Source organism: Gavia stellata, chromosome 4 (genome assembly GCF_030936135.1).
Source record: "Gavia stellata isolate bGavSte3 chromosome 4, bGavSte3.hap2, whole genome shotgun sequence".
Lineage (NCBI taxonomy): Eukaryota > Metazoa > Chordata > Aves > Gaviiformes > Gaviidae > Gavia > Gavia stellata.
This window is the reverse complement of record NC_082597.1, coordinates 50,706,714-50,720,665: the sequence shown is the minus strand read 5'-3', so window position 1 is coordinate 50,720,665 and position 13,952 is coordinate 50,706,714. Positions and strand designations below refer to the sequence as shown.

At 38.8% G+C, this 13,952-nt stretch overlaps 1 protein-coding gene across 1 annotated transcript in view; it reads left to right on the top strand.

Annotated features, from left to right (window-relative positions):
* The window catches only part of EEA1 (early endosome antigen 1), a 73,752-nt gene extending 65,477 nt beyond the window's left edge, over positions 1-8,275 (top strand). The window contains exons 23-29 of the mRNA XM_059816592.1: positions 1,175-1,360; positions 1,800-1,931; positions 3,784-3,969; positions 4,274-4,512; positions 5,971-6,091; positions 6,436-6,534; positions 7,603-8,275. Of these exons, the coding sequence (XP_059672575.1) occupies positions 1,175-1,360; positions 1,800-1,931; positions 3,784-3,969; positions 4,274-4,512; positions 5,971-6,091; positions 6,436-6,534; positions 7,603-7,725 (1,086 nt within the window). The 3' untranslated portion in view covers positions 7,726-8,275. The remainder of the gene's footprint in view (positions 1-1,174; positions 1,361-1,799; positions 1,932-3,783; positions 3,970-4,273; positions 4,513-5,970; positions 6,092-6,435; positions 6,535-7,602) is intronic.
* Positions 8,276-13,952: the final 5,677 nt, after the last annotated feature.

Genomic DNA, 13,952 nt, shown 5'->3' with positions numbered 1-13,952 from the left:
AGTTAAGGTAGGTAGCATCTTTATTAATTGCAGCACAATTAAGAGGCACTTGTATATGTAAACTATAGTATGCTAAATTGTATGCAAAATTCCAAGTCTCTTACATTACAAACTACTGAATTATAGAAATGTTTGCACATAATACAGTGCAGACTAGGCTGAATACTTGCTCCCCTTCTAAGAATATTTACATTGTCTTAGCCTAGGTATAGATGCAATGAGATAACCTGTCCAATGTAGACACTTTGGGGGGGGGGGGGGGGGGGGGGGAAGGTGAAAGAGGAGTATCCCCTATGTGAGGCTTTTAATTTGGGTGTCACTCTCCACTTCATCAGATTTCATCATCCTGTGCTAACAAATTGGATGCAACCACATTTCTTCTACTGGAAACAAATTTGAATAAAAGCTGTGGCTTCGTTATGTTTCTTTCTAAAACTGCAGAGACTATTGGGTTTTCCTGTGAAGATGTTATATGATGGTGCTATGCTTCCCATAATTTCTCATTGTTAGGAAAATACGGTACTCCACTACCCACAGTGGAGCAAAGTGGGATAATTTTGCTTTCTGAAAGACCCACCCTGCTGAAAGCTTGAAATTGCAAAAGCACCTCCTATTTTCTTAAAAAAATTTCGGAGTTAACACCTTGTGAAGTGTTAAGTGGTAAACTCTAATAGCTCAGAAAACAAATGAATTTGTCTGCAAAGTAATTTTAAAAGCCAGTGTGAACCTTTTAAGACCCACTGCAGTTGTTGAAAATGCTATTGAATCAGCAGTGTTCCATCATTGGTGTTTCAAACTAAGTCTGACTCTACAGACTAAGTACTTTAGACATTAACAGGAGGGTTAGGAGGCATCAGAAATCAAATTGTTTTTAAATCAACATATGACTAAACCATATCCATAATTAAGTGAAGTCAAAGTTGTGCTTATTGTTCCTTTTAAAATCACTAACCTTTTAAAATCACTAACCTTCAACAAGAGGTTTGAATAGGATTTAAGTAAGAGCTTAAAAAATAATTTAGTTTTATCTTGAAAGAATTTGCTTTGTCAACATTTGAAGCTAAATTTTGCATGCTAGATAATGATTTTTCCATGTGGAAAATATTTAAGTGACTGTTGAGTATCTGAAGCTCGTATACTGACAGATAATTTGCAGAACTCTCTTTGTAATTAGTCCACAGAAGAAAAACTTGCTCTAGCTCAAGAAGAGTTAGTTTCCAGCAGAAATCGAATTGCTAGCAATAATCAGCAGATTCAGGAACTTAAGAAAGCAAAGTCTACGCTGGAGCAGGATGCATCAAAGAAGGAGCAGCAGCTGGGCGAGAAGACTAAAATGTTACAAGATCTTCAGAATGACAGGGTAAATGCCTCTATCTTTTGAAATCTTCAGACAGACACATCCACCCCGCACAGGCACCCTTTATTAATTTCTGTTGCATCTCTAAACAAGGGGTATTTTGAGGGCATAGCACTGTTGTAGTGCATAGCAGTTCTCCTGAACCTCTGGTGCAAAGACTTTTAACAGACAGTTGAAGTGAATTTGGTTTGAAATAGGCTGTTAATTTGTTCTAAGTGGCTAGACAGGTGGAAAAACATTATTAGTTTTACATCTAAAACTGCAAACATGCTGCTAATTGTTTGCACTACAACCTGTGGATAGAGATACATGGCAGTTGTTTCCCCTTAATTACAAAGCCTCTAAGTAGGTTTTGGGCCCTGGATGTTTTTTGTTTGGTTGTTTTTTTATTTTGTAAACTTGGAAGAAGTAACTTTTCTAGCACTTTTTATTTCTCTTCAAGATTTTGAAAGAAAAAGACTTGGCTAATGAAAAATGTAAAACAACAGAGCTCCAGGAAATAAGGAGTAGACTTGAAAAAGAAAGTGCCAAGCTGGGTGAAGAGCTTAGAGCCTGCAAGCAAGAATTTGAGAAGGTATATTAAGACACACTGAGTCTTCATGTGGTTGGTTATCTGATAGGAAATATGTGCCTACTCAGTAGATGTTATCTGGAATGGCTTTGCAAAGATGGTTGCTGTAAATATCAGTATTGCAGGTAAGGGAACCAAAGCATAGATTCTGTTGAGGTTCCTGAGCAATGCTGACTTGATTAGTGATAATACTGGAGCGCCGGTGCCCACTGTTCTTGGCCAGGTGGACCATGTAACTTCTCTTAGCTTCAGGATGGGTTGTATGTCCTGGCTTTTCTTCTGTTCCACTGTAGATTCACTGTGCATACCCTTGCTTGACTATTCTGAAATGCAGAAAAGATGTCCAGAAGTGTCATGAACATGAAGTTTCCCAGATATTCTAGGCACAGCTGGTACTTCTTAAGGATGTGTGGTAGAGTTGAAACCCCCTTGATGTGCTGTGGTTTCTTAAAATGTCTTAAAAAGTCACAGTTGGGGAAGAAACAACGTCAGGAGCCTCATAAAAGACTTAACTCACTTCCAAAATCATCATAATCAAATGAGCTCTCTAAAGGGTAAAAGTTTGGAAGCTGTAATTAAATAATTTTTAGTCTTCAGTAAAACAAACTATTTCTTGCCACATTCTGTGTATTTTATTTTTTAGTTTCTGTAGAAACAAACACTCCTAAAAGGCCATAGTTTGTGTTTTCCGTATTATACTATTAGTAGTTGTATTTGCATCTATTAAGCACACAGCGTTTAAGTTGCTGCACAAGTATAAATGAAGGTACAGTCCCTATATGCTAATAAAAAGAACATAACGTGATATCTTACGAGTTTCAGATGTTCTTTTGTTCTCCAGTGTTTAGAAAAATGGTCTCTTATTTTTAGATAGAAGTCTGTATTTTGTTTCTGTCAAGCAATCTATGGCCGGTACTTTCTTGGATTTTGGGGAAAGGCTTTTATAATTCTCATCATTCCTAAAATCTCTATTCTAAAGAAGAAAATGTATGAAGATGTATATAAAATGTGTGCACACCAATAGCAGCTTAATATTAATCTCTTGGTCTCCTTACAAGCAATTAGACTAAAACAGAAATTGTCTCCTAAAGGCTTATACTCTGTTTCCCATGTCCTACCAAGGAATGGATAGATAGGCATCTATAGGGAATGCCCCTGTCCTCAGGATATGTTCTGTCGCTGTCTTTGTTTGTTTTAATTTGTGATGTGAGTTTTGATTTATGGAAAACTGGCAAGCCCTATTAGTCTGTTAGTACCTGCATGCTTAGCTGTGTAATTTTAAGGAAAATGATTCCTATAAATTTAACTAACTATTTTACTTCAGGATTTTTTAAGTTTTATTACAGAAGAACAAGTAAAACTAATATTTAGGACCAAATGTATCATCCTACTTGCTTAAAACACAGGGTAATTATTTATACTTTTAAGACTAATCGAAACTAGCTTTCTTTCATCAGTGTTTGGTTTTTACATTGTCATTACAATGCTTTTAACCTCATTATTGCAACGAGAGAACAATGTGAAGTAAATTTTAGAACAGACTCTAGAAAATGACAATGGATGTATCTTTTCAAAGAGCTGTATAAAATAATCCAACAGAGCTTCCACTACTTTAGTAGAAACATACATTAAATTTATTTTAAAAATTGAAGGTTGTTCATAATACAGGTATAAGTTTAAAATCTTTGATCATGAAAATCACTGATACTTTGTCCTATAAAATCATCCTTTCTTCCAGTGATAAAACTAAAAATTATTGCTGTACTCTCCTTGGAAAGAATTACAGTCATTTTGAATGTAAATCATTTACACTTTCAATGTTGCTACTTTAACTTTGAGCTCTGTATCCTAACAGGAGGTGGCAAATCTGAAGGATGCAAAACAGCTATTGATTCAACAGAAATTAGAGCTGCAGGTCAAAGTAGATAATATGAATTCAGCTCTGGAACAGGAGAAGAAAACCCATCAAGCTGTCAAAGATCAGCTGAAAAAGAGAGAAGAGGACCTGAAGAAAGAATGTGCTGAAATTGAAGATAAACTGGTTAGTATGTTAGAGAGTATAAGACTTGTTTTGTGAACATGCCTTTGGATTCTTTCAGGGACAGAGAGGAAGCAGAGAGTTGACTTAAGTTTCACATTACATTAATTTTTAAATGACAAGGTCAGAAATGTTTGAGGCATTTAATGGTGTAAAAAAATTCAGTGGGATGACAGCCTTGTATAATAGCGTTTGTTGATTAAAAGTAGTGATTCTAGTACAGTAAGATTCTTTTGCTCAATTAAACGTAGGGAATAGCGAAAGAATACTTGGAAGGTTGTTTTTCATTGTTCCATTGTTTTTTTAGCACACAGAGAAAAAAGAGAAAGAAGAAGAAAACCGAAAGCATGAGGAAAAGGAGACCAAGCTCACCATGCAGGTCACAGCTCTGAATGAAAACTTGGCTACTGTGAAGAAAGAATGGCAAAGCAGTCAGAGGCGAGTGAGCGAGCTGGAGAAACAGACAGATGATCTACGTGGGGACATTGCTGTCTTGGAAGCAACAGTGCAGAATAATCAGGACGAGAGAAGAGCGTTGCTGGAGAGGTAAGCTGTGGTCATGATGATGTGGAAGCATAGTTTGGGAAATGGATAGCCTCACACTGAAAACTTGTTTCATTTGATTCAGGATTCACTATGCATGCTTTATCTAAATCTGTGTTTGTTCCTAGTGCCTGGCCTGTGGGTGCAGTTTCCAGAGTGCAACCTTCTGTCATCCCTGCCAAAGCACAGCAAGGGGTGTTGGGAACAAACTGTGCTCTTTGTGGGCTTTGACAGGGTGATCGCTTTGTAGAAAATCAGGCAGGCTTATCAGGACCTTACTTATCAGCAAAACCACAACTGTGCTTTTGCTAGAAGATTTATGCCCATCTGTAAGAGCCTTCTAAATCCATTGGGCTTCTCTGAACTTTGAGGTGTGTAGGTTGTGGCTTCTTATCTCATCTGTTGTGTGAACCTTGCAAGGCCTTGTTGCCTGAGTTAACTATTCTTCTCCATCAGTCTGAGGCTCCCCTGCCTTGACTCAGTCAGAGTAGATGCAGCAGTCATCCACAAGCCTGGAAGAGACTCCTTAGTGCTTCCAGTAACAGAATTTGCTTAGGGACTTCTAGGTATGCCCGCTGCTCAATGTTAGGAGATTGAACATGTAATTGGATTAGATAGGCTAAGGTTCACACAGGAAGCATTTTCTTCCTCCTGAAAACCTACAGTCTTCTTTTCTCCAGTTCTGCTATTGTGTCTGCAATATACTTAAATGCTAGGTAAGCAGAGCACCTCTCCTTCAGGCAGCAGGAGGCATGCAAGCAGTGGGAGTTACCTGAAAGCAGCGATTACAAGGGTAGAAGAAACACCTGTGAGACAGGAAACTTTCTTTGGCCTTATTTCCTGACATGTTTGGTGAAGGCAGAGTGGAAAACTTTTTTCGATACTGTCAAGCTTGCTGATTTGCTTTTTGAGCAGTAGACATTAGGAAAGGATGGGATCAATTCAAGTGAGATCCTCTTTCTTTGGCAATCCCTTGCCATACTGTGCTGAACTCATCCAGTAGCCGTTTACAGCTTGGCAGAAAAACACTCTTTGAAATTTGGCTTTCAACAGTTAACTGAATTTCAGCTGATGGGAGGTGGCCTTGCTAAAAGAAAAATGTTTCTTTTCTGCTCTGTTGTCTGACCTGATCTGTTGCAGCTGGTTCATGAGAGTGTCCTCTTGCACAGGGGTGCTTATCGGGGCTTACTGTTGATGGACTGCATTCAGTACTGTCCCTGGTTTTGGGAGAAACTCCAGCTATTAATAAGCTGCAGATATTTGGGAGCAATGCCAGATAATCTTAAACTGATTGTTAAAACAGAACATTTTTCCACTCAAGGCATCCAAGAACTTTTCCCAGCAAGGATATTTTTGGCTGGATTTTATGAGAGTAACTTCTCAGACATGACAACTTGCCCAAAGGAGGCAGTGTACGTTGCCTTATATGCTTTGAGCTGACTATTTACTGTTTTCCCTCAGGTGTATAAAAAGTGAGGGAGAAATTGAAAAGCTTCAAGCCAAACTTGTAGAAATGAAGAAAAAGCTGGACAACACTACTGCTGCGATGCAGGAACTTGGCCGAGAAAACCAGTCATTACAGGTATAATTTGATTTGAAGCAATTAAACCTGTTGATTCTCTGTGTGGGAACTTATGAGAATTTCAAGTTTTTGTCAGATTGGTGGTGGGTTACTGCTCCAGAGTGATTAAGATGTTATGCTTGTGGTGTACGAGGGCCATATTGCTGTCTGTGGGTTCTTAAATCTGCTTATAGTTTTGAAAGTTGGAAGATTTTCTCTCTGAACAAATACAGCTTCTCAGTATCATGGCAGAATTGGTGCTTTTATACCACACTGGGTAGTGCGTGCAGTGAAAATAGAGGAAATTAGTAGGAATTAGACATGCATTTAAAAAAAACCCTGCTTTTTGTGTATCTTCTATATAGATCAAACACACCCAAGCTCTCAACAGGAAGTGGGCAGAAGACAATGAGGTACAGAATTGTATGGCCTGTGGAAAAGGCTTTTCAGTGACAGTGAGAAGGGTAGGTGTGTTTTACTGTGTGTCTGTGGGGATTTTCTTTTTCTATTCTTTTGAAACACTTAGATGGGATACAAACTTCAGAAAATGGCCTTAATAGTGCTGTGATACTCAGGACATCTCAGAATACAGTTATTACTTGCAGTGCCTTAAATATTAAGAATAAAGTTTGTGGAGCTTACTTTATTCATGATTCTTTTGCCATTTTAACATCCTCAGTTTATAAACAGTGTTAAAGTAGTTAAATCCCCTAAGCGAGCAAGCAAAATGACACTGTTGTAAGGGTATTTACAGTAAACTTATTTACAACCAGTTTGAACTGGATTTACAGGTATAAAAGGAACATAGATTTGTTGAAATTCGATATATGTGAAAATATGAGGCATCAACATGATCTGGTGCTTTGTGACTATATATTTCTAAACACTAACTAGACATGAAACAGAAGAAACAACTGGACGTGTTTCAGGTCTGTAGTCAGACCTTTGTAAAAACAGCTGTGGTCAGCTAAGATGTTAGCATCCCTCAGCTGGCAGGGTCTGCCTTTCATCCAGAGATTACCATCCCTCCAATAAAGTGACTTGGTAATGAAGTAGATAAGGGATATTAATGCGGTTCGTTTTGCAGTACTTCCTGACTTGGTCTTAGGACCCTCTCCCTGTCCTGCATTATTTCAGTGATATCCTTTGGGTAGTCTTTGATCAAAGGCTGCTGGATCCTTAGATTCAAGGTTACTTCTCAGTGTGAAAGCGATAGTTACATGTAAGAAGAATGTGTTTTATGTGACCAGAATAAGTTCAAGAGGAGAAATTCAAGAGGAGGATGAACTTCAACCAGTTCATTTCCGAAACTGGTATAGTCTCCTGACTCAGTGAGGTGCTTCTGAATATTTTACTCCTATACCCTTTAGAAAGGATTTACTCCTATGCCCTTCTGTGTGCTATGTAACTACTATTTAAAAATTCAAACTAACTTCTGAAACATGAAAGTTTACTTGACATGATAATGATCTCTCTTAGTGATCAATGCCCTGTCATTGATGTTCAGCATGTATGTTTCTTCTCTTTCACAGCATCACTGTAGACAGTGTGGAAATATCTTTTGTGCCGAGTGCTCAGCAAAGAATGCCTTAACTCCTTCTTCTAAGAAGCCTGTCCGGGTCTGTGATACTTGCTTTAATGACTTGCAAGGATAACTGGCTATCATGAATGACAAAGAAATGTTACACTAAAATTTATATTTTCTGTTGATGCACTTCGTTCAGCACTCAGACTACTATTCAGTTTGGACAATGATTGTAACACTTGGCAAAATTTAGTATATTTTAAAATGTTTATTGATACCAAGTAAAACTATTGTATTTTTTGTGAGACATGGGCTCAGATCATCCATAGCTTATTGCCATTTATCCTGGAAAGAGCTTCTATGTCTAGATTAGAAATACCCAGTTATTTGTAAATAAAGTTTAAACAGAGGAGTAACAATGTATTTTTTTATCTTTTATTTTTTTGTTGAAGAGAAACAGCGTCTATGTGATATTGCAGTTTATTCTTGTTTCCTTCAAAGAGAAAGGAAGATGCAAAAACTTGTGAGGATTTTATGTATCAAATGTTACTGCAAAAGCATAACTAATTGTTGCATTTGATTGCATATCTGATGTTCTTTATAACCCCTTGTGATTTTGTTTTCTTTCTCTCTCTCTCTCTGGTTCTTGGACTTTTCTCTCCAAAGTTTGAACTCCACAGTGAGGGTAACACCTGGACTCAACTCCAACTCAATTTTATTTGCCCACTTAGAACTTGTTGTAGTATCAGCACCTGAGTCTGTATCCAACTGCAGTGCTTGGATACTGGAACATCTTTACACATACGGTATTGCATAGATTGTGTGTGTGTCTGTGTGTGTGTGTGTCTAGGAGAGTACGTGTGAGCAAATGATGAGACAAAGTTTAAACGGCATTGTAGGAATACTACATGATACATCACAATATTCCATCCCGTATTGATTAATTTCACTTTTACATATTCAGTTGATGGATTTTAATATTCCAGAAACCCTTATATGTGGGTTTTAAAAAGCAAACAAACAATACTGGTAGTAGCCTGCAGTGCATCTCTCCCCCTACCCCATACCCTGGAAGCCCTCAGAGGTCCTTGTGGTTCTAAGGGACTTCCAGACCTTCCACGCTAGGTATCCTACTAAGAAAAAGCCTTTTTTGAGACTGCTGCAGTTTATCTGACACTTTCTTCTGTCCCTTGCCTCAGCTTTTGGTGGAAGAAGCTGAACCCCTGCTACACCTGACAAACCTGTTTTCCATTGCTCCATCTGACCCCCATTACCAGGGAATCTTAAATGTTATGTTAGTTATATGATTTAGTCTGCTCAGAACAGTGGTGTGAATCTCCTGCTACTGGCTTAGTTATAAGCCAATAGCTCTAAATGAAAGGCCAATATATATGTCTTCAGATATTTATTCATATTTTCTTTTCTGTACTTGCAACAGAGGTTTCTTGTAGAGTTCATGTAGGCTCCAGACTTCTTTTCTTTTGTGATTTTATTTACACCTGTTCGTTCTTGCCTGCCTGTCTCTTAACTTTTCTTCCCTTTGTATCTGGTATTTCAAAACCATTAAGGTTATTTCTTCCAAGCCGGGGTTATGCCTTCTGATATTTGTCTTAAATACCCTAATAATTTCCCCACACCCCAAGCCCTTCTGTGTCTTACAAAATTTTGCCAGCTGTTCAGAGAAAAGAACTGTGTCCTGAATTCCTCTACTTCTTGCCTGAGGTAAGGAATCAAATTGTCACAATGATGGAAGCTTAGCCATCGTTAGGCAGGTTCGTTTGCTTTATCTGTTGACAGCTCTATATGTGAATGAAGAAGGGTCTCTTTTCTGAAAAATGTCTAGTCGTGATTAACTCTCAAGTGGAAAAATTTCTCCAGAAGTTCTTCTTCTTCCCTCTTCTCCCTCTTCTCCAGAAGTAGTGATGTATGTTTCGTATCCCTTCTTAGCTTACCTGTCTAGTTCTACATTTGCAGCCTCAAGGAGTCTTCCTCAAGCAGTTTCCTTAAAACTAAATTCTTATTTCCCAAAAGCCAGCTGAATTATGTAACTGGTTGTCCTCCCTGTAAAAGGATTTGGAGTACAACCGTGGTTTATGTGAAATACTGACCTGCTTTTCTGGTTCAAACTTGAGAGTTGCTTGCTGAAAAGAAACAATTGCTGCAACAATTCTGTATGAACAGAGCCTCTGGACTCACTGTTTCTCCTCATCAGTGTAACTTTGTCATAAGAATCTTTTGAATAGAAAATACAAACAGAATCTCTGCCTGTGGGAATTTTTTTTCTGCTTGTTTATTTAATGAGAGAATCCGAAGAGTTTGCTTTTGAGCCTTTCTTTTTCTGACACGTGGCTTCAGAAATGTGGGAAAAGTAAAGATGTGACAGTCGTGCTCCAGCCTAGGTATGCTCTGCCCTGTTGTGTAACACACGGACGACAGTGCTGCTCTCAGGATGAAGGATGACTACGTCGAGCAGAAGGGATTTTGAGAGGGAAGAGAGAAGCTTCCTACAACAAGGACAAAACGCATGAGGCAGAGGAAGATGGAAATCTCTCGGGGGAGCTAGGAGAATGGTTAAAAGACTCACTTATGTTAAGGCATTTTGCTTTTGAATGGGAATGTGTGAAAGCTGAGGAGAGAGCTCTGCAGTAAAGAGGAAGTGGTAGAAGCTCTAGTAGGGTTGTTCTTAATTCAGCCTTTTGGGATGCCTTTGTGTAAAGACAAGCAGAGTCACCTCACTCAGCTGGCTGCTGAAACAGTGTGGTTGGTTGACTGCAGATCAGACCTTGGTCTGGAGCTCCTCAGCTTCAGGGGCAAAACCAGCTCAATTTCTGAATGTTGCTTTTTGCTGACCAGTTTATATGACCAACTTTTCGAGGGGATGGAAATGCTTTTCAAATACACATTTGTAGGACGAGGGATTGTTCAAGTCTTGAGGAACAGTGGTGGGGTAGAAGCTTTCATGCTTGAGCTTTGAGTCTGCAGCAATAGGTCAGGATTTCTGCAGCTTTTCACTGGAGTAAATTTATGACTCCATTGCTAAATCTTATGCTGCTTCTTTTGTGCTTATGATTCTTAGTGCTGGTCTGTATTTGTCGACAAGTTGCTGGTATAATAGACCCTGCCATGCTCTTGGCCTCACTGCCAGGTTTGAATTTGTGCTCAAGCTCAGTAAAATGACCTATGAGATATATAATAAGGGAAACTGGAAGGTGAAAAGCTTTGTATTTATAAATTTGCTTGCAGAGTCTGACTGTTTTGATGGGCATGTTGTCAGTAGGAATGTGGGTTTTTTGTTGCACTGCTTTAAAATATAAATAATAGGAAAACCTCGTAAAAAGCCTGCTGACTTTTACCATGCTGAGTTAAAGGAATCCAGACAAAATAATTTCATGCACTGATTTTTCAGACTGCTAACACAGGAACAGAGGGAAAAACTAATAAAATGGCAGAAGAGACTAGAGTCTTGGAACCGGAGGACTCACAGCGATGTGTTTTAATACCCTCTAGCAAGAACCAGATTGCTTTGATTCACTGAGGAGAGGCCATTATAGAGCAAGAGGTGGAAATGGTAAAACCAGCACTTGAACGAGTAGGTGTGTGGGATTATCAAGCTGCCTTTCATTACTAGCCATTACCATGGCATCAGGTATGGGACAGTGAAATGTGGGGTTTGTTCCAGAAACTGTCCCCTCTGCAGGACACTTCATCCATGTTCAGAATTGCTGGGGGAGCAGAATATGAGAAACCAGCTGCTATGTGGGCTGAGACAAGCTGTGGAGGCAATTGGAAGAGTGTAAGGGATAGTCTTGTTAAGGGTGGGGAAAGGTTCTTTAACTTCCCGGAGACATCACCTCTCTTCCCAGTCAAAGAGCCACAATCACTTGCGTTGCTGCCTCCAAAATGCCAAATCCTACTGTTCTACTCTGGCCACATGTCAGCAATAAATACTTCCGTCCTGCAGCCCCTCTGAAGGCAGGTAGCGTTGCAGAGGTCAGTGGCAGGCTTTTGATCTTAGCTGGCTGTGCTTCACTGTTATTTATTTCTTCTCCCCATGTATTCCTTCCCTCCAGTAACCTTCCCCTTTCTGCAAAGGTTGAACAAAGAGGATAAAATTAATGAGTCACAGTAGGAAAAGTTGCTGTCTGCAGATGAAGAGACAAAAGGAATTTTCTGCTGCAGCTTCCAACAGAGGCAAGAGGTTTAGAGGGATCTTGTTTTTCAGCTGGCTTCACTCTCTGGCACAAGAGTGCAAGGCTCTAGGGTACAGTGTGGGTTTTTTCCTGTTTTTGGAAGGTGTCAAGTAACCAAGTTGCCATGGAGTGTGGAACGCTAGGTAAACAAGAACAATTAATAACTATTTTTGTTGGGTTTGGGACGATTAGGATTATTTGTGAATCCTCACTGGAAAAGCTTTCTTAGTGAAGCAAGAAGGGATTTGGGAGCAGAAGCATGAAGTAACTTTGCTGTGTTTGTATTACATTAGCAAGAACAATTGAGTCTCTCATGCTAGATGTAAGACAAGTGACATTCCTAAAGCAGGGACCTGGAAAACTCAAGTACTTTTCTGGATTGTTAAATGTCAGTTAAATGTGGAGTGGGAACAAATGCGTGTTGCAAAACTTAAAAAAATTATGACCACTACTCAGTGGCAGACAGAAAACTGTTGGAGCTTAAGTTCAAACAGAATATAAACTGTGCCAAGAAGAATGATACCATGGTTTGAGTATGTTGAAACTGATAAATTACTCCTCCAAGTACCACCCCTCCCACTCTCATATTCTTGGAGGACTAGGAAACAACACTGTCATTTGCACTATGCACTTTTTGCTGTCTAACTGAATATAATCTACAGTAAGTGGAATGGCATCATTGGCATTCCACATGTTAGCAGTGATCAATGGACAGAAGGTTTATCTTCAGCTGGACTTTCCACTGTATTACATTTGGCTCCTTCCTAAGTAAGGAGAATTGCACTCATAATTCCTCTGTACCAAAAATATGGTCATTGTCTGAGAGCACATGTAACAACAAAAAGCATGTAGTCACACATACATTGTCTTTGTAGAGCTTCATTTTAAGATTATAAAATGAAAAAACATTAATTTAATGTATTTTCAAGGGTCTTGCCAGTTGTCCAGTTCTTAATTTTTGAAGTCTTGACCTCAGCACCCCTTCTAGGATAAGTTTAAAATTATTGTCCAACCACAGCCTCTCCAAAAGCACTAAGTGGTGTACTTTTCAAAACCAGCAATAATTGGATAGTGAAGTCCCTCCACAGAAACTCAGTTTTGGGGGTATTTTGGGGGTTTTTTTTAAGGGGCACTGAATAAAGAAGTTTGCATCTTTAGAGAGAACATTAGATGCCACTTAAGATCACAATAATAAAGATGATAGGTACTAGTTAATGTAATAAACTCTGCCTTTGGTCTGTAGCTTACCACATACTATGCACTCACTGTGCAGCAGATACAGGATTATCTGCTCGTTTGAGGATTACTGAAGCCCTGCTAACCCTTTTGGATCAATGTTACTATGAAAGCAGAAGCCTGGTAGGCGTGTTTTCCAATTTTTCCTCTCCCTATGACCTAAAACCAAATTAATCTGTATTTCCTGCCCTTTTTGGGTAAATATGGCTGGGAAAGAGTGTTCATCATTATATGTCAACAGGCTAGTGCTGGCAGGTCCAGACTCTTGCTGTTGAATTTATGGCAAAGTACTCCATTGTATCCCGCTAAAGCTTGATTCCTGGCACAAAAGGGATGTTTGAAAGAATGTCTCGCTGGGTTAGCGAATAGCAGAACTTTTTATAGTAATGTGTCCAAAATGCTGCTTGTATAGGATTTGTCACTTTTGTAAGAAAAGAAAAAAAAATTGTTAAAAAAAATACCATAAAACCCCACCGTTTGTTGCCGTTACATAAGATTTCATTTAAACTACCTCTCAGCGTGAAATTCAGACATTAGATAAGTTTAATAAGGTTTACTCAGTCATGTTATGTAAAAGTGAATGCCAAAATTGCAAAAGTTTATCACCAAAAAGGAAAAAAGTTAAGTCTTTCTTTTTTATGTGTTTGAAAGTATCCAGTAGTTTCAAGTTATTGTAAACTCTTGTATTCTTTTAACTTCTGTAGTTTCAATCTTGCAAACTCTAGCTGCTGGACAGGAAATAAATCATAACCACAAGCTTTCATAATCATGGTCTGCTGGGTAGAAACAATTTTGTGTGCAGCTCTGTCATTTGGCTATAGATAGCCTTATTCACCAAATGTACCATTAATTTAGTCTTCTTTTTTTTTAATTCAGTACTGGAGATGTGAACTTGGTGAATGGTATTCTGTAATGGATGTGTGCTACAAAT